Source organism: Mustela nigripes, chromosome 9, assembly GCF_022355385.1.
Source record: "Mustela nigripes isolate SB6536 chromosome 9, MUSNIG.SB6536, whole genome shotgun sequence".
Lineage (NCBI taxonomy): Eukaryota > Metazoa > Chordata > Mammalia > Carnivora > Mustelidae > Mustela > Mustela nigripes.
Genome location: NC_081565.1, coordinates 13,540,475 through 13,563,488, shown reverse-complemented (window position 1 = coordinate 13,563,488; position 23,014 = coordinate 13,540,475). Strand labels below are relative to the sequence as shown.

The following is a 23,014-nucleotide window of genomic DNA, read 5'->3' as shown; positions in this document are numbered from 1 at the left end:
CTCGCGAGATCTGCGGGGCGCAGCCTCTCTTCCCGGGGTTTCGGCCGGGACTGCGAGCTGCTCCGGCCGCACCAATAGCGATGTGGGGCCCGGCGGGCCGCGCGCGCGCTCGGGGGCCGCCAAGCCTCGCGAGACGGGGGCCGTCAGGGGCTGGGCCAACTGTCGCCAGTGGTGGCGGGGTCGCGGCCGGGCGTCATCGTGGGCGCCGTTCGGTGGGTCGCGGAGGCCGACTTTCCGGTCGGCTTGCGTATTTCCCTTAGAGAGCGAAGGCGCGTCAGATGCCCGGCAAGCGGAGTGGTGACTATGAGGACCCACAGAAGGTTAAACGGCCTCGCGGGCGGCCTCCCGGCCCCAAAGCCGGGCTGTCGGCTGCGGCGAGGGCGGCGGTGGTGGAGGCCGCCGCGGCTTGGGCAGCGGCCGAGGCCACCCCAGGCGGCGCGGAGGCCATGGGCATCCTGCTCCCGGGCCAGACAGGAATCAAGAGGAGGCGGAGGGTCATGCCTCTGGAAGACAAGATGAAAATTCTCGAGAAGCTGGAAGAAGGCGTGAGTAACACCGACGTGGGGCGCCTGTTTGGCGTCCACGAGTCAACCGTGCGCACCATTAAGAAAAACGAGAAGGCCATCAGGGCCAGCATGGAGAGTGTTTCGCCTGTCTGCTCCAAGGTGTTGTGCATTCCCCGGGACGTCAACATCGAGAAGATGGAAACCGAATTAACCTTTTGGGTGGAGGACCAGACCATAGGGGGCCGGCCTCTGACGCTGAAGGCCATCTGCAGCCAGGCCAAACGCATTTACAAGCAGCTGGTGGAAACCACTGGCAACGGCAACCCGGATAAGTTTCATGCGAGCAAGGGATGGTTTGAGAAGTTTAGAAATCGCTACAGCCTGCGAAATTCGAGGTTGATGGGAGAGGAAGAACCGTTAAATGCCCAGTCGGCGCCCAAGTATTCCAAACAACTCCAGAGACTGATCAGGGCCAGGGGCTATGTGCCTCAACAGGTCTTCAACGCCGAGGAGATGAGCCTGTTTTGGAAGTGCATGCCCTCACGTACTTTTAGGGAAAAAGACAAAAATCCCGAAAGCTTAGAGGAAGCCAAGGACAGGATTTCCCTCATTTTTTGTGCCAACGCTGCCGGTGACAAAATGATAAAACCCTTGCTGCTTTATAAAGACCCTAATCCCACTTGTCTTTTGGAAAAAGATAAAAACCGCCTTCCTGTGTTCTGGCGATCACACCCCAAAGTATCACTAACCACTGCCCTCTTTTTGGATTGGTTTCATAATTGTTTTATCCATCAGGCCCGGACTTACTTAATAGAAAAAAATCTTGAGTTCAGAGTGTTGCTAATTCTGGACAGAGGTCCCAATCACCCAGACTCATTATTCTTTGCTCATCCTAACGTTGATATTGTGTTCCTCCCTCTGGAAGGCACTAGCTATCTTCAGCCCTTGGATCAGGGTATAATTGAAGCATTCAGGAGGTATTACACCAAGCATATGTTTGACCACTTTGCTGACTGTATTGAAAAGAACCCTTGTCTTACTTTAAAAGAAACATGGCAACAGTACAACATTGCCGATGCGTTGGTAGTGATAAAAGAGGCAATGGATGATATAAAACCGGCCGCTCTTAATAAAGCCTGGTGGAAACTTTGGGATGATGTTGTGAATGATTATGCATGTTTCCCTAGAGCTAACGAAGAAGTTGCGAAAATCATAGAGTCTGCAAAACGGATGGACTTTAAATTCTTTGACATTGAAGAGGGTGAAATTAATGAACTGCTCAAGTTTCAAGCTTTGGCCATAACTGAGAGAGAGTCTGTATCAGTAAATACGGAAGAAGACAAGTCCCCAGAACCAGAGGTTAAGATGAATCTAAGGAAACTGAATGCTGTCTTACGTCAGGCTTCAGACCTCATCGATGCTGCAATTGATATGGATCCGTTCCTCGACCGAAGTTTGGCCTTTAAAAAAGACTTAAATAAATTGTTATATACCTATAAAGAGGTGCAAAAGAACCTTCAGAATAAAGCAAAGGAGTTGAAGGAAGAAAAAGACACGAACAAAGAGGTAGTGTGGATGAAGACGATGGATACAGAATCGGAGTCTGAAGAGGAGTCTGAATCTGAATCCGAGTCGAAATCCGAATCCGAGTCGAAATCCGAATCTGAATCCCATAAAGAGGAGAAAGTAGAGAGAAAGAAAGAGGATAAGAAGCCTCCAGAAGAAGATCCTGGATCCTCAGGCAGTGGCACTGAGACTCTCACTATATCTGAAGAATCTGCCAAAGCCATAAATGCAGAATTGGACTTTTGGAATCTAACCTTGGAACTGAATCTGGAGAGAGTAGACGTGCCTGAACTAAAGGAAGAAGAGAATCCAGAGGCATTTCTTTCCAAATGACAGTTCATCTCTTGCCATTCTTCCCCTGTTGCCCCAACATCTACCTTCATCATGACCATCCTTATCATCACCAGCCACACATCCATATCATTTAGTCATTCAACAAACAGTAATTGAGTATAAGCTCTGTGGGGTCCTGTGCTAAACTTGGGGACATCATCTCAGGAAATCATCTCAGGATCTAAGGTAAATGGTCATTAACAGTGGCTACATTTCTTGTTAATGTAATAGGTATAAAAGATCACAGTCTTGACTTATTTTACTGGACTTTGAATATGAAGTTTTCCTTAGGGCCACAGCTTCATTTTCTCTAACCCAGTTTCCCACAGATACTAAGTTCTTCAATCACAAACGGAGATTTTCTGAGTTAACCATGGTAGTCAGTATGAGATTACTTGCTTTTTTGTTTGTTTCAAAGTTTCAGTTTTAAGTAATCTCTGCACCCAACATGGGGCTCAGACTCACAGCCCTGAGATCAAGAGTCATATGCTCTGTCTGCCACTGAGCCAGCCAGGAGTCCGGAGACTACTTGCTTTTGAAAAGCTGACATGGGCGTACGTGTTCTACAACATTCTTACATGAATTTTCTTTGTTATTCCTCACTGTAGATCTGTGAAGGTATTAGTATCTGGTATTAGGTATAATGTATCTGTGGTATTAGTCCTTCCATGCCCCCCCACCACTACTCAGAGCGTTAATGTAATTGTCCTGAGTCTTCACAGCTAACCATGTTAAGTGTTGAGATCAGGGCTGCAACTCCTTTATTAACGACTTAGTCAGACACTGGTGAGAAGTGTGGGCCTTTAAGAAGTTGGAGTCCCAAGGAATGAGACATACAGTAAACAGATAATGAAAATAAACACAAAGGCTGTGAACCAGCAGCCTGCTGGCCAGATTTGGCTAACAGATGTGTTTTGTTTATACCCAGCACACAGCAATTTTGAATTGGTTTCCAGCATTTCCACGGCTCCTTAAGGTACAGTTCACATATGATACAGAATCCACCAATGTAAGTGTATAGTGTGTAGAACTTCTAAACATTTGTGTAACCACTTCCACAATCAAGATATAGAACAGTTTCCTTAACTTAAAAAAGTTTACTTGTGGCCTTGTGTACTCAGTCCTTTCCCCTGCCCCAGAGATATCATTTAGATATTAAAATATTTCACATTAAAAAGCTGTATTAAAAAATTACACATCCTGGCATCAGTGGACTCTGCGTTCGTGAAGGGAACAGTCAGTCATTAGCTTGCTACTTTTTCTTAACTGCTTGCAACTCCGCATCGCTGATGATGTTGAACAAAAGTGTATACAAAGTGCCTTAGGGGAAATGGACTGTGGGTTGAACCCTGCAAAAATCTGCACGAAGCAGCTGGCCAGAAAGATGAATGAGTTCAGAGGGAGAGCAGGTGGGAACAAGAGTATTTTAAGCCAAGGAGGATTAGATGGGAGATCCTGTGAGGAGGAGGGGCTCTGGTGGATAGGAAGGCAGCTGTGGGTGTGGGTGTGCGCACCCGTTATGTCTTTGTGTGTTTCACTTGTTTTTGTTGGCAGGGTGGGCCCCTATAAAGTGGAAGAGTTTTGTGTATGTGTATTAGTGTTTGTGTGCCATGGTTTCTGGAAGTTTCATATAGTTAAGAAACTTAGATCTCTATATGTATACATGTGGGGATCTTAATCATTTTGTTGTTGTTAGACTGGGATGGGTAAATTAGTTTCTTCATTTTGCAGGCGTTGTAGGTCAGCATATGGTGTCTGGGTTTTTCGGTTCTAGGAAGAGAATTTCCTAGTGAGAATTACTCCCCCTTTCCCTGCCCCCTCCCCTCTTTCCTCCCGGCCAAGCTGCTGGGGCATGGCTGGGCTGTGGGGCAGGCGGCAGGTGGTGAGGGGATAGGGCAGTGGAGGCCCTCAGTGCCCGCCCATAAGCTGCAGCTCAGCTCGAGGCTGCAGTTTGCTACGTCTGTGCTACTGAATTACCAGCGACGCCATGGACAGGCTGGGCTCCCGGTGCCCTCTGCCAGGCTACCTGCAGCCCTCTGTCCTCATATGCCTCCTGGTGAGTGCCCTGTGCCCTGTGAACTCTCGTCCCTAACCCTCCAACCTGGGGGTTGCGGGGAGAAGGTGCATTTCTTTTTTCTGCTCCTGGGATTTTGAGCTGGGAGCAGGCAGGTAGGAGGTGGAAGGGGAAATCCTCCAGGAAAATGTTAATTGGAAGTGGCCACAGAGTGCCACCAGTGGTGTGGTGGTGGTGGTTGAGTGGGAGGTGGGAAGAACTGTAGGAGAGCGTCACAAGTCTTGCTGCTCACTTTTTGGGTGATTTCTTTTCTCTGGCCCTTACATTCCTCATCTGAAAAATTGGCACAAATCAGTAGCTCTTAACCTTTTTGGAACTGTAGGTTTTCTTGATTTGTGTGTGTGTGTGTGTGTGTGTGTGTGTGTGTGGAGTATATGAAAATTCTGGATTTGTACAAGGAAAATGTATAGGTAAACACAATGTAGCACTCAATGCCAGAGTATCACAGATTACTTTAAATTAGGTCAATGATAAGGTTAGGACCACTGGGTGGTTTCTGAGGTCTCCTTTGCCTTAACAGAGGTTGTAAAGTCAGTTAACCTCCTAAAGTTATGTAAATATTACAGGACCAAAAAAAAAAAAAAAAAAAAGGCAGCATGAAATAGGAACCAAAAGGATACATAAAATATTTTAAAAGAATGTAAATTAGAAAAAGTCTTTAGTAAAAGGTAAGTATGAAAGTGTTATAAAGACTAAAAATTCTAGTGACTCTTCTTCCGTTATAATGTTTCTGTTGGGGAATATTGTGATGTGTGTATTTTGTCAAGTTTGTGTTCATATGTCACAGAATATGTTACAGAATATATTGTAGTCCACCTTTGGTTCCAAACTGGCCTCTCATGCTTCCAATACACTGTTGCTAGGTCTACAAACATTTCTCAAACCTCCCAATCAAGGGTGGTCAAGTCCTACACATGTGAAAATGAATGAGACTGAAGAGCTCATGCGCAGTGGGGGACACCTGTGTAAGCAGCTGTCTGTACTTCACTGGGATCAATGGAACAGCAGAAGGATGTGAGCAGCAACCCTGGCCTCTACTTACTAGATGCCAAGAGCATCTCCTCCCTAGTCCTGACAGTTAGAGTTGTCTCCAGACATTGTCAGATGTCCCCGGGGAAGCAAAATTGCTCCAAGTTGAGAACCACTGGAGTATGTGAAGCTGAAATGACCCCACTAAACCCATTCTTAGACATGCTCACAGCACTTCAAAAAACCCACAGTGGGATACAGGAGTCTTGGATTCAAGTCTTGGTTCTGTCCCAGCGTTTCTGTATGTTCTGTCTCAGTTACCTTGTTTGTGAAATGAAGGATTATCTTAGATACCTGGGGGCCCATTTACCTCTTAGCATTTTGACTATGAGTTCATATGGGACTCTCAATACATTTTAGGTGAGTTAATAGTTAATCCTATAAGCTCAGTTTTTCACTCATGCCTACTGGCCGGAATGTTCCAGATCTTCCTTAGGAATGACTTTTTTGGTTGGGGGACAGGCCACTACCCTTTTTGTCCAGAGTCTTTGCTGGAAGATACTTTAGAGTCATTGGAGCATTTCAGTGTTCCAGTATTTTGGTTCTCTGCTCACAGTCAACAGTGGGTGACTCAAAAGCCCTACCTACTTCACTATTTAGCCTTTTTTTTTTTTTTTTAAGATTTTATTTATTTATTTGGCAGAAAAAGAGAGCACATAGGTAGGCAGAGCGGCAGGCAGAGGGAGAAGGAGAGGCAGGCACTTGGCTCCCTGCTGAGCAGAGAGCTCTATGTGGGACTCCATCCCAGGACCCTGGGATCATGACCTGAGCTAAAGGCAGACACCTAACCTATTGAGCCACCCAGGTGTCCCCACTATTTAGTCTGTATAGCCACATCTTGCTGGTGTATTATTAATTCACTAGTTTATAAGTATTTATCATGACCCTTCTGTGTGCCGTGAACTGTGCGGGAAGTACAGTGATGAGCAAAGCACGGGGCCTTTCTTTATTGGATCAGTGATTACAAAGTCTTTTTCCTGTCTGGTTTGAACCCATGACAACTCTGAGGTAGGCAGCAGAAGTGTCAGAATGTACATTCTCTAAATAACAATTATAGAAGGGAAAGGAGGTAACTTGTCAAAGGCCACAGGCAGTTAGCAGTACTGGCACTAGGTTTTAAATCCTGATCTCTAGTGCTTTTATTTTTTTCTTACAGTCTAACTGAGTTGTCATTTAAAAACACGCATACAATAAAAGCTTCATTGAAAAGCCTGGTTCTTTTGTTCTTGCGTGGTCACTGATATAGTTCAAAGGACTGGTATTTTGATTTGGAGGTGGTGGAAGTAGTAGGAGGGAATGAGAAACCCAACCCAGACAGGCCTCTAGTCAAACTGAAGCTCCACACATAAAAACGCTGTTCTCAGGCCCTGCCAAGAAGTAGGAGCCAGGCCCCAGGCAATAATGTGGATGGAGTGGGAGGACTGAGGCTTATTTGAGTGAGGCCTGAGCCCTGGGCTGGGAGGCAGGAGAAGCACACTTCTGTTCAGCCTTGCCTGGGTCACCATGGGCCCCTTGCAAGTTGCCCTCTATCCTGTTAGTGGCTCCATGATCTCCCCTAAGCAGAGAGCCCTGGAATAGAAGCCATTCTCCAGTTGTTTCCAGTTCCTCTTATTTTAAATGTTTATCATTAAAATAGTAAGAACAATTGTATCTTGAGTGTCTTCTGTTCTCATATTTTCATTGCCATCTTCTTTGCTCAAGATCTTGAGGTCTGTTTCCTGGATCATTGTAATGGCCTTATAAGTAGACTACCTTCTGGTTCACTCCTCTCTCTAACGTTACTCTATCCAGCTTGACCATGTTTATTACTCTCCTACCTAAAAAACCTCCAAAAGCTCCCTATTCCGTGAGTACAAACCCTAAATACCTCTGTCAGACCCTTTTCTTTATAAGGCTAGCCAGTCTTACTTCCCTATGATGCCATACCTGCAGACTGGATATCTCATGTATCCCTAAATACCTCTTGAGTCTATACATATTATCATTTACTAGGAGTACCTCCCTCTCCACTTGACAACCTACTTACGATTTCAGATCCAGCTTAGATGGTATCTTCTCTTTAAATCTTCTTCTCCCTCAGGTATAGCCTTCCTCTAGGTCCTACCACCTCTTAGTTACAGCAGCACAGGTCACATTACTTTGAATTAGGCTACCTTTTCCACTGGACTCCCCAAAGTACTTCCCCAGGCACAAATGACTGGAGGTGAAATTGACTCTGTACAAAATCATTAGATCTTTCATAAATAATCCCCATAGGATAATAGCAGTTCAGTGGATTCTGGTTGCCATTACCTCCAGTTGTAGTTTTATACAGTAAGAATGGATTTCTGCTCATCTAGAGGACAATTCCTAATCACGGCTTCACCAATTACAAACTATGTGATCTTGATTTCTGAGCCTCCATTTTCTTGTCACCTGCAAAATGCAGAGGAAAATATTTAGGCACAGAAACTTTGTTTAAGCGCTAAAGCTTGATATTGATACCAAGAATTATTTTGTGAATGGGGGATAGGGATTAAAAAAATGACCCTTAGCCTTGGTTCCAGATGGCTTGAGCTCTGGAAGATCATGACTTGGCCATGTCCCTGCTGACCTGTGCTTTTCTTTTCCTACCGTATAGATCCTGACAACTGCTTTCCTGTCATACCCCATGCTCAGGACCCTTAGCCTGCAGCTCCGTTCAGCTGTCGCTGGCAGCTATGTCTCCGGCACTTACTCCATCGTCTTTGTCAACTGTCCCAATGAGCAAATTGCTAGAGATATCGCCAGGTATGGTGAAGGGGCTCAGGTGCTGCCCCGGGAGGCTGGGGGAGCTCTCAGGATGCTCTACTGTGTCCACTACACAGCTCTTCGCTTGGGGTCATAAGAAGAGCATGGCTGGGGGCGTCTGGGTGGCTCAGTCAGTTAAGCGTCTGCCTTTGGCTCAGGTCATGATCCCATGGTCCTGGGGTCGAGCCCTGCATGGAGCTCCCTGCTCTGTGGGAAGCCTGCTTCTCCTTTTCCCACTCCCCCTGCTTGTGTTCCCTCTTTTGCTGTGTCTCTGTTAAATAAATAAATCCAACCTTAAAAAAAAATAAGTACTGCTGAATGATCTCTCATCAGATCCTGCTGCTGGGCTGGAAAATGTTGAGTGTGCATGAGAGCATTTAAAAGATACAAGGCCCAGAGAGCTAAGCAGCTTGCCCAAGGTGTTAAGGTCAGAGGACGGGGGAGCTCTGCAGGCTGAGAATTTTAGTCCTCAAATTCTTGGCCCAGCTCTCTCTCTTCTCGGTGATACTCTCTTAGCTTGCTCCCGGAGGCCCTCACCATGCAAGTGAAGCGGAGGAGGCTGTTCCATGTATTTGGCAAATTTCTTTCTTTCGTTTCTTTATTTTTGTTTTTCTAGAGATTTGTTTATTTATTTTAGAGAGAAAAAGAGAGTATGTGAGCAGGGGAGGCACAGAGGGAGAGTGAAAGAACCCCAGGCAGTCTCCCTCTTGAGCGTGGAGCCCAGTGGTAGGGCTTGATCCCACATCCCCAAGATCACGACCTGAGCTGAAATCAAGAGTTGGATGATCAACTGGCCGAGCCACCCAGGCGCCCCAGTATTTGGTGAATTTCTCAAAGCAGCTCTGGTGTGGTGCAAAGAGCACTGGCCTTATGACGAGACCAGGGTTTGAGTTTTGGCTGTGCCACTTCCGTAGCTGTGCGACCTCAGGCCACACTTTCTTTCTCAAAGTGTTAGTTTTCTGAGTTACAATATAGGTTAATGCCACTTAGCTCACAAGAGCAATATAAGGGTGAAATGATATGAAATTGGTACAGTTCTTACCCCAGTAGATTGGGCATAGCAGATGCTCACTAAGTGTTTGTTGTATCTGAATGTCCCCCCTCACTCCTTTTTATAGAGGTGACTTTGAAGAGGGTTAGTGGGTCTGGAGGGTGAAAGACTTGCCTTCCTCTTTAACTCAGCCATCTTGAAATTTGATGGTAGACTAAGTTATGGTGTTTTAAAATGTTGAATCTGGTCTTTGGGGACACACAGCTTCCAAATTCTTGGTCACAGATTAACCTTGCAATTTATTCCATTTTTCTCCCCTCAGCCAGAATGTCTGTTTTTCCATCATTAATATTACATTTGGAGACTAGCACTTGTCTGAAAGAACCCATGGTTATTCCAGAAATATGGCCATAATATTTAGCAGCTAGGAATTGAAATCCCTTTGATGTTTCTGGTATAACTCGGGTATGTGCTAAACTGTTTGGGTCAGCCACTCCGAGTCCGATGTCCAACATCAGATGACATCTGTGAGGTGGGGTATTGGGAGGAAAAGGACTCTAATGACTGGAGCCTAACTAGTCAAAAGGCCAGTTCAGTAATGGGTCTGTGTCTCCCGGGGAGAGGTCTTTATTGCCTTCTTGCATCCAAGGTTCTGACGCAAGTCAGAATAATAAGTCGGGGGGCCTGGGTGGCTCAGAGGGTTAAGCCTGCCTTCGGCTCAGGTCATGATCTCAGAGTCCTGGGATCGAGTCCTGCATCGGGCTCTCTGCTCAGCAGGGAGCCTGCTTCCCTTCCTCTCTCTCTGCCTGCCTCTCTGCCTGCTTCTCTACCTACTTGTGATCTCTGTCTGTCAAATAAATAAATAAAACCTTAAAAAAAAAAGAACAATAAGTCAGGTGTTTATCGAGGTCTCATTCTTGGTAGGTAATGCTTTTGGTCTCTGATAGGCTTTAGGAGTTTCTTAGTGTTCAGCTATTGATTTGGTAAATATTCTCTATATTTTCTGTGTCCTTCTGTGTCTGTTTAACTGGAACTCCTAGTTAGGTAGATGCTGACTTTGTTCTCTGGGACTGAACTTTTATATTTTTCTGTTTCTTTATTCTGCATGCTGGGAGAATTTTGGAGTAGTCTTTCCTTTGTTTGTCAGCTGTTTTGCTATTCAGCTCTCTTATTTTTGTTTGTTTGCTTGTTTAAACAATTATAACTTTTTTAAAAAAGATTTTATTTATTTATTTGACAGACAGAGATGACAAGTAGGCAGAGAGGCAGACAGCGAGAGGGGAGGAAGCAGGCTCCCGGCTGAGCAGAGAGCCCGATGCGGGGCTCGATCCCAGGACCCTGGGATCATGACCTGAGCCAAGGGCAGAGGCTTTAACCCACTGAGCCACCCAGGCGCCCCACCACAATTATAATTTTTTAAAATAGTTTTTTAATTGATTTCCTTTTTGAGATTTCTCATTGTTTTTTAATAACCAACTGCTCTTATTTTATAATTGTCTGATCATATTTAATGGAATTAATAACCTTGCCTTATCTCTCTATGGATATTAATTATACTGAATGTATTTTAAATTTTTTTCCAGCTTTATTGACCCACTATTGATCTATAACATTGTATAAATTTGAGGTGTACACCATGATACTTTATATAAATATATATTGCTAAATGATTACCACAGAAAGGTTAGCTGTTACCACACCAGTGACCACAGATAGTTACCTTTGTGTGTGTGTGGTGAAAACTTTGAAGATTTGCTCTCAGCAACTTTCAAGTATACATAATTATACTTATTTTAAAATTTTGGCTTTGAATGTTCTCTTAACTGATTCTTTTATGTAAATTCTTCTGTTCAGTTTTTGTCTCTCTCGGTTATTGATCTTCCTCTGTTCCTTGTGACTAATTGGGACTTCTCTCATCTTCTCAGTCGTGCTTGTTAGGCGGTGCAGAAGGGCTGCCAGGTATTGGCATTAGGCAGCACCGTCTTCAGTGTGAGTCCGGGCGGGGGGCCCTCGCAACTGCTCTGCTGGCACACTTAGCGATCCTGCCTGGCGACAGACACTCCATTACTGGCGCCCGGGCTCTGGGAGATTTCAGGGGTCCACCTGCTCCGGCCATGGCATCCCAGCTACTCACTTGGATGGTTGCCTCCATGTTCCTCCCTGCTCTGGTTTCGTCACCTCCAGACGGGGACCATCGCTCTCATCTGTGGCAGTTGGCCTGCATGCTCCCCCTCAGGTCTCAGGGTGGTCTTTTCTCCTTGGGGGCTTCCTCGCCGTCGCTGGTACATAAGGCGTTCTTACTGTGTGCTGGCAGGGCTGAGCAGTGAGCATTTCCTGTTGTTTCTAAGGTTTGCTGTCAAAGTGGCTGCGGCATTGGTTTGGTCCACGCACTTAGCCTGCAGGTCTGAAGTGGAGCCTTTAGGGATGTGGCTGTGGAGCTCTCTGTGTTTTGTTCAGTGTTTTTTTCTTGGTGGTTTCAATAGAAAAGAGGCAGACAGGTTTAGTTGCCAAGATTTCTAGGAGAATAAATGGTACATGATGGGGAGGGCCTCACGAACAGGAGCAGGCAGGAACCCCAGCTTAGCCACAGAACCAGCACCGAGGCCGGGTTCCTCAGCTCCGGGCCGGCGGTCTGTCTTCTGTAGTGTTCTTTTGAGTTTAGTCTGCTGCCTCTCAGTTCTGGGTCAGTTCAGTTCTGGTTCCTGGTTCATTGAAAGACACATTCTTAGCTAGAAAAAATAACTAGAAACATTTCTTACTGGAGCCAGGGTGAAAATTCTGAGTGTTGAATCAGAAGACCTGGATTGTAGGGTCCTTTCTGCTGCCAACTGCATGTACGACCTTAGGCAAGTCTTCCTTCTCTGGGCTTCCATCTCCTGTGTATAGGGGGAAGTGGATTAGATCAGGACCGTAGCTCACTAAATAAGCAACGTGGGCTGCAGTGTCATGAGGGCGGGTGATGGTGGAAAGCAGCGCAGCCCTGACGCTCCCTGTGAATTGGGAGGAAGGAGAGCGGTGGGAACTGTGTGGACCTGAGAAGCGGATGTCACGCCTCAAGGGAGTAGCCACTGCTCGGCTCTAGCTAAATGTGACCTTGTCAGACTGTAGTTCTAATGTTACAAGACTTACTTTCTGGTGAGAAGAAAGATAATCTGTATTTTTTTAGTGTAAAATATCCTAATAGTAAACATTAGTAACAAAGTCAAGATTTTTTAAAATGCTGTAAGAGCCAAACCGTGTCTGTGGTCTGTGATTCACTAGTGTGTGGCAGTTTCTGTGTAGTCTTGGCAGTTTCTCGAGGCCCTAACAGTTCCATGTGTCTCTGTGTCTGTTCTCAGATGAGAATGAGGGCTCCAGCTCCCATCTGGAATTCACTGTGTCTTGGGGGTGTGTGTGTGTGTGTGTGTGTGTTATCAGCTAATGTACCCTTTTGCTCTCATGTTCTCTGGTTTTATTTTTGTTTTTGTTTTGGGTTGTTTTTGGCCATAGGGTCTTTTTGAATAACACAGTCCTCCATATTTCTACAGTCTTTTATCTATGGACAGGCTGCTGTGACCAGTCACTGAGGAGTTTACATTCTGGGCCTTGGAGGCAAAGGGATTACTTTTTTTTTAAAGGTTTAACTCACTCCCTGTGTTTCCTTGCCATCTTTAAGAGCAATAAAATGTAATTTCTCAGTGGACAATTGAGTAAGTAAGACTTGCCACAGTTGCTTAAACAGATTTGTGCCATGTGCCTCTCCTTACAGTCAGGGGTTTATTTAGCTCTGGAACTTTCTAGGGGAATGCCACATTAATGTGGAGCCTTAAATAGAGCACCATTGAGCCTGGAACTCTTGGAAGAGAAAGTAGGTCAGTTCTCTTGGCAGCAGCTGAAGATAGGAGAGATCGGTGAGCAGGGCTCCAAAGAAGTTTATCTGGCAGGATCCAAGCACTTCAGAGCACAGAGACTGGTCCCCCTTGGTGGCCCAAGACCCGAGAAAGGGTTGTCAGGGCCTGCCTGATTCTGAGGGCTTCTGGCTTTGATGCTTGGGAATGCTTCTTTGCATCAATGATTTGGCGGTGCTCCTGTTTCTGTGACGCCTGCGCTGATTCGGGCACATCTGATTGTGTTCCCTGGGGCTCCTCACGGGAATCAGAACTTCAGACCAGGAGCTCCAGCCCGTGGTCTGTCCAAAAAATCTTAGAGGTCTGCAAAGTGATGACTGTGCTCTTAGGGCTCTGCTAGAAACGTTTACATTAAAAAAGGTGAAGAGAGCCTATATTTTCCAAACACAAGGTATGTTTGTTGTGGTTGTTGTTGTTTGCTCTTACTTGGAGTTATAGCTGTTCTGTGTGGTCACGTGAGTATCTACAGATCAGAAGCAGTGAGTGTCAGCCTGACACATACCTGAGAGGTAAAAGCAGAAGATGGTGGTAGAATAAAATGACCGTGGAAGGGTTGGAAACCACTGACCGAACTGATCCTGTTGTAGTACAGCAGGAAGGTCAGCTTAAGTGAGGGGGACATGTGTGTCTTGGATGGGTGCTCAAATACTTATTCTTGGAATGAAAGAAAGAACGTGGTTAAATTCATACCGCCATCCACTGCAGGGTGAGGAGTGGAATCCAGGTCTTGCGTCCAGTGTTGACCAGCTTCCCTTCCGCAACCAGCCTGGGCCTATCCCTCAGACTGCTTCGCCATAGCAGCTCCCTTCCTTTTCTCCCGAACCCAGGGAAGGATTTATAAACTGTGCTTTCTTTAGAAGTTCTGGGCTTGTTGGTTATGGAGTGTGTTGGTTCGAGGGGGAAGAGCACTCTAAATGGTTCTCTACTTAGACTTTGGTTTCCTGGGTAATTCCCCTAACTCCTGTCCCTTGTCCCTGTTCTTAAGATGTTGGGTACTCAGTCTGGTGACGGTGACTGTGTCTGTTTGCTTTAGGGCTAGCCTGGATAAGAAGCTGGCTGCCTCTGTGAACATCCTGCCCAAGGCATCCTCACTGTGAGTTTTGCTATGGCCTGTGGGGGTGCTAGGTCAGGTCCTGGCTGGTGGGAAGAGCATTCAGCTCCTGGGAAATTGTCAAAGAACAACTCAAAGATATTTGTTTAACGCTAATTTGTATTCAGAGGAAGTCACCAAGTGGATTTCTGTCACCTAACAAAAGCAAAAATGGTCTGTGCATGGAGAAGGGCGGGAAAAGAGCTATAGTTTAAGAACAGTGAACCTTGTTTGCACTTTCTTTGTTTAAATTAGTTAGCTTGCTGTTAGGAAAGAAGCCCGACTGGGCATTCCATCCCTGAGTAATCCTGTGAGGGATATCAAAGAAAATAATTCCCACTGCATTTGAATTGTCTGGAAAAGTCTGAAGGGTTGGCTTATGTGACAAGCTGTTTCTGTGTTGTCTGCCTTTCATTTCTTTAACACCCTCACCTGAGTTAATTCTGGTCTGTTCCATCTTCCTCATCAAAATATGTTCCCAGTACTAGCTGTGCAGGATTTGTCTTGTGCCTTGATGTCTCCCAGCAGCCTGTTTCTCATCTCCTTCCTCCCCTTGTTGTTGGGGTTGGGGGCAGTGAGGAGAGAGAAATAATATCTACTCTGAAGGTCGAAACAGAAAAGTGCTCTATAATGGAAGTTCCCTCCACACCCCTCTCCCAACAATGTCATGGCCTCAGGGACTCACATCATCTAGAGCTGTAATTCCCAAATTTGGCTGTGTTTTAGATTCTTGAGCTCCATTCTAGATCTGCTGTATCATTCTTCCGAGGGTGGGGCTTAGGTCACCGAATTTTTAGAAAATTCTGTAGGTGATTCACATGAAGCCAGCCTGGGAACCAGTGCTTGGGAACTAGAACAGAATTTCAGCCTCACCTTCCCTTTGTATGTCCATCCTTTTTATAATTGACCCCTTCACCATAGCACCTGTGGCCTAGGTCATCTCAGCCTCGCCCTGAGTCAGTGTAGATATTTTCAGGCCAAATTTCTTTCCCTTCCTTTAATACTGTTGTTGTACTCTTTTCTGAACATCATTACTGATTTTGTTTTTTTAACTTTTGGACCTGTTTCTATATGTTATAAAGCTCACTTGTCCCCTGAAGCCTCCTGTGTTTTTTTCCCCCCTCCTGTGCTTTTTTAATTCTCCATTTGTGGGCACTCCACTTTGAAGGTAAATAATAAATGTAGCATTAGTCCAAAGGATAGGAGTGGCCTAGAAGCCAGAAGTATAGGATGAGCATAGAAAGAGTTGAAGGGGTGCCTGGGTGGCACAGTCGGTTAAGTGTCCGACTCTTGGCTTCAGTTCAAATCGTGATCTCAGGGTTGTGAGATCGAGCCCTGTGTTGGGTTCCATGCTTAGTGTGGAGTATGCTTGAGCCTCTCTCTTATTCAGATAAATAAATAAAAATAAAACTCAAAGGGCTGGAGAAGCCCAGTTTGGAGGAGAGATAACATAGGAGTTTCTGCAGGGCTGCCCTGAGGTGGCTCTTCATGTGGAAGTTGGGGAAGACGACTGGGTGGCAGGTGTTGGCATTCCATAAAGAAAACCATGTCTCATGTGAAAGCCTGTAAGGTAGAGCGATGGGTTTCTTCAAGAGATGGTGAGCCTCTCACCCCCAGGAATGTTTAGGCAGCTGCTGGGAGCATGCATTAGAATGGTTGGACTAGATGACCTTCAGGGACTTTGGTCAATTCCAGACATTTTAATGTGGGTTTGGGAAGATTTTTTTTTTTTAAGATTTTATTTATTTACCTGACAGAGATCACAAGTAGGCAGAGAGGCAGGCAGAGAGAGAGGAGGAAGCAGGCTCCCCGCTGAGCAGAGAGCCCGATGCAGGGCTCGATCCCAAGACCCTGAAATCATGACTTGAGCCAAAGGCAGAGGCTTAACCCTCTGAGCCACCCAGGCACCCCAGGTTTGGGAAGATTTTAAAGTTTCCACCTTGAGGGTGCCTGGGTTGCTCAGTTAAGTGGCTGCCTTCGGCTGCCTTCTCAGGGTTCTGGGATCAAGGCCCACTGTGGGCTCCCTGCTCAGCGGAAAGCCTGCTTCTCCCTCTCCCACTCCCCCTGCTTGTGTTCCCTCTCTCTCTATCAAATAAATAAATCTTTAAAAAAAAAAAAAAAGTTTCCACCTTGGTAAGTCACCTGATTGGGCCAGATTTGGCATCCTGCTGGGCTCATCTTGTGAGCACCGTAATTTTTTTTCTCTTCTCCAGGTACTTTTGGAATGGAGAAATCGAAGAAGCCACTGAGATCCTGTTGGTGAGTGAGGATGGGGGGGTTGGGGCCTTAATAGGGGAAGAGTGAGACCAAGGCCTTTTCTCAGGTTCCAGTTAAAATTAGCAAAGATCAAGCAGTTGAAGTTCTGCCCCATATCAGATACCCTAAGCCAATTTGCAAATGCACCCGTGCCTGGTCACCTGGAGGAATGTTGTTTCCTGAATGGCCAGATGACTCAGCAGCTGCATGACTGGGGCTAAGGTCCTCCCTAAAGCAGGGTTTTTTTGTTTGTTTGTTTGTTTTTACAGCTAATAAAGACAAAGACTTCCAAGGTCCATGCGCTGTCCAGCTATATCAGGTAATTCTGGCATCTCTTCTCAGCCAGGGATGTACTGGGGACTAAATGAAGGAGCTTGAGAAGCAGGAGACCTAGAGCCTAGTCACCCACCTCCCACATGACCCTGGGCATGTCCTGTCCCTGTAAAATGAGAGGCTAGAATGAATTAGTTGAGACTGGTTCTCAAAATTTTGGTCTCAGGATCCTGGTACACATTTAAAAGTCATCAAGGACCCAGAGGAGCTTTGTTTACGTGGGTTATGTTAAAGTTTATTGTATTAGAAATTTAAATTGAGAAATAAAAAAAAATTTTTTTAGTTCCTTTAAAATAATAGCAATAGGGGCACCTGGGTGGGTCAGTCAGTGAAGCACCCAGCTCTGGATTTCGACTCAGGTTATGATCTCAGGATCCTGGGATCGAGCCCTACATCAGGCTCTGTGCTGGGCATGGAGCCTGCTTAAGATTCTCTCCCTCTCCCTCTGCCTCTCATCCCCTGCAAAATAAAACAAACACATATGTTGATATGTGTCCCTAAAATAAGAAAATGCATTATCCCCAGTCACTGGATAGGATTACCCCAACTCCCAAAAGTTTATGTGCGCGTGTGTTGTGATTTACTAAGTAAGCTGCCTCATGAGAACTGGACAGTGCCTCTTTCACGGGAAAGGAGGGAGCGGATTATCACCCCCATTTTTCAGATGAGGGACTGAGGCCCAAGGCTTTATATATCTTCGGTCTGGGAAGTGAACTCACACTGTGGGTTGAGGGCCAGATGAAAAAAATGGAGAGAAAGGAGAGATCCCTGTGGGTTTGGATGGTCAAGGAAGATCCATTGGAGAAGGTCAGTTGTTAAGTTGGGCCTTGAGCGATAGATAGGCTTTTAAGTGATCAACAGAACTTTCTAGGTGGAGAAGAGCATCCAGAGGTGTAGGGGAGGGAGGGTTGCTTGGGGAAGGCACAGTGATGAGTGTGGGAGAGTAATGAAGGCGGTAAGTGACATTTAACGAGGGCACGCAAGGCTGGTCAGCATCCGGGTGAGCGCGTCATGTGCGTGCCTCATCGCGCTTAATTCTCGGCAGTCTAGTCATGGAGGGACATTTTATCTCCTCTTTTGTAGGGCCTTTGGGAGGAATTAAGGGAACTGTCCATAGTTCCAAAGCTATGAGGGGCAGACTTAGAATTTGAACCCATGACCGTGAGACTCTAAAGCCACCCGAGACAACTCCTCACTTGTTGACAGGTGGGAAGCAGGCTCCGGAGCAGTGGGCCACGGTGCCAGGTGGGTGTCTGTGGCAGATCGCAGAGCAGCTCCCGTGAGGCTCTCCAGTCGGGTCTAATTGCAAAGGCTGATTCCAATGCTCATCACTTACAGGCCTCTGCTTTCTTTCCAAAGGTTGGTGCATCCTTTTGAAATCCCAGAAGTCTTCAGTCTTCCCATGGACCAAGGAGACGTCCACTATTTCAAGTGGCTGGAGGAGGGCGTGGAGGAGGACTGAGGGCGGCGGGGCTTTTGTGTCTCCTGATGGCTGCCTCTAGCCTGCAGCAGCTGCGCTCTGGGGAAGGGGGGCCGCTCTCTGCTTCCTAGAGCCCCTGGATTCTGTGTTTTTGTCAGCATGGAAGAACTGGGACTTGAGCTGAAGGTCTGAGCCCCTGAAGCTGGAAGAACCCAGTGGAATTTGTCTCAAGTGCTTCAGGCTTAAAGGTGGCCGGGGGCGGGTGGGAAGGCAAGCACAGCTATGTGGGGAGGCCAAGGGGAGGTGGCGCTCAGGGTGAGGTTTGTCGTCTGCTCCTTCCGTCACTGGGCCTACCTAAGTGTCCAGGATGCATGGACTCTCCTGCTTCTCAGGAGGAGAAGCCTGGTGACCTGTTCACCTGAAGTGTGTGGGAGGAGTGTCGCCTTCTAGGGGAACTGGCAAGCGCTTTAGCCAAAAGGATGAATTGCTAATGGTAGAAATTCAGGGACAAGCAGGATTATTTCTTGCAACTAAAGATGCTCTTTGTTATTCCTGAGTCCCGAGGGGCTTCATGAGTGTGGGTAGGACTGGGGAATATTAGGTATTAGACACAGCCCCACAGCTTAGAAGCAGGTCTAGACTCCCCCATAGTCTGAATGTGACAGGTATCTGAAGGTTCTGGTACCTTGCTCTTTGGAGACATAGATTCTGAGCCCACGGTACTAACCTTGTCACATGAGTGTTGAAACTGAGCATCCTAAAGTGGAAGGCCCGCTGGGGACCTGCCTGACCAGTGTTTTCCAGACTTGTTCCCTTGGGCCTTAGGGGTTGGTGGAAGGTATCCTGGGTGCTTCCTGGGTGGGGGCAAGGGTATGAGGCTCCCCACCCGTACCTCAACCTCCTCACCCATACCTCAACTACCTTTCATCGTTTTTATATATTAAGCCCCCTTGTAAGATTTTTGTTTTTTGTTTTTGTTTAAATTTTCTTGGTTAACAGCTAGTAAACCAGTGGTCTAAACCAGTCTCCCATTTTATAGATTACCAAAGGGAATTGGAACTGCACTGAGGTCCAGCAAGGGGCTGGCGTGTTGCGTTAAGGATGGTAAGATCAAGACTGCTCACCCCGTGTCTGGTACTTCTCTGCCTGCTCCTGGGTCTCAGGTGGAAGAGGGCAGAGAAGGCAGGGCCTGTTGGGGTGAGAAGAAAGACTTGAGCTAAGCCTCCTCCATGAATCTGTCAACAAGGTAACCTCGCTCTGGGGAGACGCAGGGGCAGTTTGGATGGGAGTCCACAGACCTCTGTGGAATCCTGGATCTTCCCAGAGGGAAGGGTATTTATTGCCAGGCTGTAGTTCTGACTTGTGCTGTACTTCTTAAACCTAAGTTCCTCCAAATACAAAATGGAGGCCCTCCCAGGGCCCTTCTGTGAAGCCCTTATTGGGACTTAAGGCTGATGCTATTCCAAAGATCCAGAGGATCCTTTTTTGATAGCCAGTGGGGATTTTGGAGCTGCCTAAGGAGGACAGAGAATGATAATGGTGATGTCCATTTTTACAACAGATGTTTCTGATACACGGGAAAATCTTAAACCTTAGTGAAAATGCTTTGGGGGCCACAGAGGGATTGCCTCTCTTGCTTTCGGGTTAGAGCCGATTCCTGGTCTGGCCTTCAAGGCCCTTCATAGTCTTGCCTCACCTCACTTTTTCCAACTTCACCTTCCACTTCTCTGTGCCCACGCTGGCAAGGAGATGGCTCCAATGTGCTGTGTGAAGTGATTCCTGTGTTCAGGCCTCCCCTCAACCCGGAGTGCCTCCTGCATGAATGCCTGGGAAATCTGGCTGCTCCTTGTGAGGCCGGCTCCCCCGCTTGGAAGGAAGCTCTCCGGCCTCGGTGTCCCCGTTACCCTCGTGTATCATAGTCAGCCTCCTGTTTCTAGATCGTGAGCTGCTCAAGGTCAAGGGCATGTCTCGATCTATTTGATCTCTTGCACAGGATTTGGCTAGTATGTCCCAAATGGATGTTTTAAGGATTTGAATAAAGCTTTCTCTGTAGCCCACAGCTACTAATTTATGGAATTGGCAAAACCCAGCATTTTTTCTTTGAACTTCCTTAAAGTGGGACTAATTCCAAAGGAGATTTTTCTATTTCTGGCCTTCACCGGGCCATTTTCTGTGCTATGCACAGAAAACTGCTTCTCGGTGAACTTCCTCTGCCTCAGTGTCACAGCTGGCTACAGGAAATGGGAGAGGAGAGGACAAATGTCCGCTCTCTGCCTAGTGCTCTCCTAGATTCTCCTCATTATTTTATCCTTCTAATTCAGTGTTCTCAGCTGGTAACTGACTTTTGAGATCAGAGAGCATGACACTTAAAATACTTGGCTGAGCTAGGCTGTGAACCCACGTGTCCAATTCTTGATCTGACGCTCTTACGGTCTCCTTCAGAGAGGTTGGACATATCCCTTTATAGGCCAAACAACTAGAGAGCCTACTGTAGCCAACTCTAAATGAAGGGTTATTGGGTCCAAAAACATTCATGCAGTAAGTTGGTCTGGCACTTAAAAATATATGGTATTGTTTCCTTCTCCCCACAGATCTGGAGGCTGGTGACAGGATCTAATTCTGTAGATGAGGGAACAGATCTAGGGGAGTTCAGTGATTTTTCCCATCTGCGTGACTCCCAGCTTACTTACCCTAGACCACACTGTCCCCGCAGAGTGCTGCTGTGGGCTGGGCTCGGCCCTAGACTAGCAGCTTCATACAGGAATGCCTTCCCAGCATTTCTCAGGAAAAGTCTGTTTTGAATCCAGACTCTCCAGAAAAAATCACTTGAGAAAATGAGAAAAAAATATTAAAATTATCTGTGAATACTAAAGCTTTAAAGCATAGAGATGTTAACTGGCTTGAAGAGATCATCAGATTAAAAATAAAGAGCAGGAAACACCAGCGTGCAGAGTTGAGGGAGAAAGGAACCAGGATGGGAGCGCAGGGGAGAAATGAGTCAGTCTTGGGTTGTTGCTGTGTCCCAGGTGTGTCTGTCTAGCTGTGTCTGCTGCAAACTGTGAGTTATTTTTGCATATAACTTTATGCACATAGTATACTTTAAACAAATTCTGTGAGCTTTGTTTGAAGACACTAACTTTGGAAGCAAAATAAATTTTAACTGAGCAATTTTGACACATGATTTTGTGTATTCTTAACCTTGCTAGGATATTGGAATATTCTTTGAATACTATCTGATAACGTTCCCTGGCATTTTCCAGTGTTTAAATATTCCCTACAGGCTACAGTTCTTTGTAAATACTACTGAGCTTAAAACTCCTATTGGTTAAAATTTTTTGAGGTATGTATAATGGAGAAAATATGAAAAATGTTTCAAGTATTTTAAGAATAACTTGTGATTTAGGGAATTTCTGAGAATTCTAATTTCTTGCTCCTAAGCTCTGAAGGTAAATGTTTGTCGTAAATCTGGATCAGTAATCTTGACCACAAAGAACCAGGCTCTCTTCACCCCGAGAAGGACCACTGATCCGAGGAGGTCTGTACGGCTGTTCACTTTGGAACATGGACTGGAACTCAGGTCTCCTGAGACTGCAGACCAATCACTTTTCATTCCATTAAAGTGATTTCAGTCCAAAGAATCATCCCACCCCCTCACCCAATCCTGGCTCCAGCTGTGATTTTGTTCTAAGGGCAGTTAAAAGTTGAAAGCAGAAAGCAGAAAGCAGGATGGAAAAAAGTGGGGGCCACAGTTAATTAAGAATTCTAAGTGCAGACTTAATACTCAGGGGGATTAACATGCTACACTTTACCCCTGAACTTACAGAATCCACTTGAACCTGTGGCCTGCATCTCGCTATTGCTGACATTTCCCTATCCATTCATACCAGTTTTTCTCAAATTAGACAAGCTTAAGGTCCTAACCCATTACATCTCTATGGTTTCCTCTTTCACCTGGGAGCTGACTTCCGCAGGGGTCACAGCTGGCGTTGGAAGGGTGAGGAATGCTAAGGAACCTGCCTAAAGTGCTGTAAGTTAGAACCAGCAGAGACAGGCCTTGAAGTGACTGTAGATTTCTAGGACTGTGTGCCTGTGAGCAGTAAGTAGTTTTACAGTGACTGTATATGTATTTTAATAAGGTCTGTTTGTAAGGCCATTTCCCATCTTTTACTTCTCCCCGGCCCTCAGCTAATGCTTTTTGCTTTCATGCGTCAGACACTCACAGATAAAAAGTTCCACATCCTATTGGCGGTAAGGGTGAGAGTCCGGCGGGTGGGGAGAACAGGGAGGCAGTTGAGGGAGTGGCAGGTGGCCAGATGGGATCCTGTCATTCCTCCTCGGTTTCCAGAAAACCGAGACCAGAAACCAGATAACTCCTCCTGGTACCCAACAGTGGACAGTTCATTCACTAGGGGAAGGATAGTTAATTTTTCAAAGGGAGCTTTTAAATTATAAACCAGACACATTAATTATAACTTTAATATAACAAATGTTATTAAAAGCAGCAATTCAAAACCATAAATCTTTCCAAAGGTGCACAGGGTTATTATAAGGTCAGTTGGCAGTAATGCAGCTATTAACTGGTATGAATGAAATGCTGGGATGTGGCCTTGCTAGGCCTTGTGCTGACTTTCCAAGTGAGGAAGACACCCCCCTTTCCCGCTTCCCCCTCTTCAAGCCCAGAGCCTCTCCGGAGCATGAGTAGAGAAGGTGCAGGTGCACTGTGGCAGGCCTTGCTCAACCTATGCTTTCTCAGAAGCCTA

At 46.2% G+C, this 23,014-nt stretch overlaps 1 protein-coding gene across 4 annotated transcripts; it reads left to right on the top strand.

The window, feature by feature from the left end:
- Window positions 1-128: 128 nt before the first annotated feature.
- On the top strand, window positions 129-21,428 carry LOC132024464 (protein CutA homolog). 4 transcript variants are annotated; one of them, XR_009406246.1, is made up of 6 exons: window positions 129-2,591; window positions 8,129-8,277; window positions 14,189-14,248; window positions 16,459-16,504; window positions 16,771-16,820; window positions 18,194-21,428. XR_009406246.1 is itself a non-coding variant. In XM_059410924.1 (6 exons), the coding sequence occupies exons 2-6, from the start codon at window positions 8,159-8,161 to the stop codon at window positions 18,294-18,296; spliced, it is 378 nt and encodes a 125-aa protein (XP_059266907.1). In that variant the 5' UTR covers window positions 2,429-2,591; window positions 8,129-8,158; the 3' UTR covers window positions 18,297-21,428. The 4 variants fall into 4 exon arrangements, 2 of the variants coding, with proteins under 2 accessions (XP_059266907.1, XP_059266908.1); XM_059410924.1 differs by having other exon boundaries at window positions 2,429-2,591; XR_009406247.1 differs by lacking the exon at window positions 14,189-14,248.
- Window positions 21,429-23,014: the final 1,586 nt, after the last annotated feature.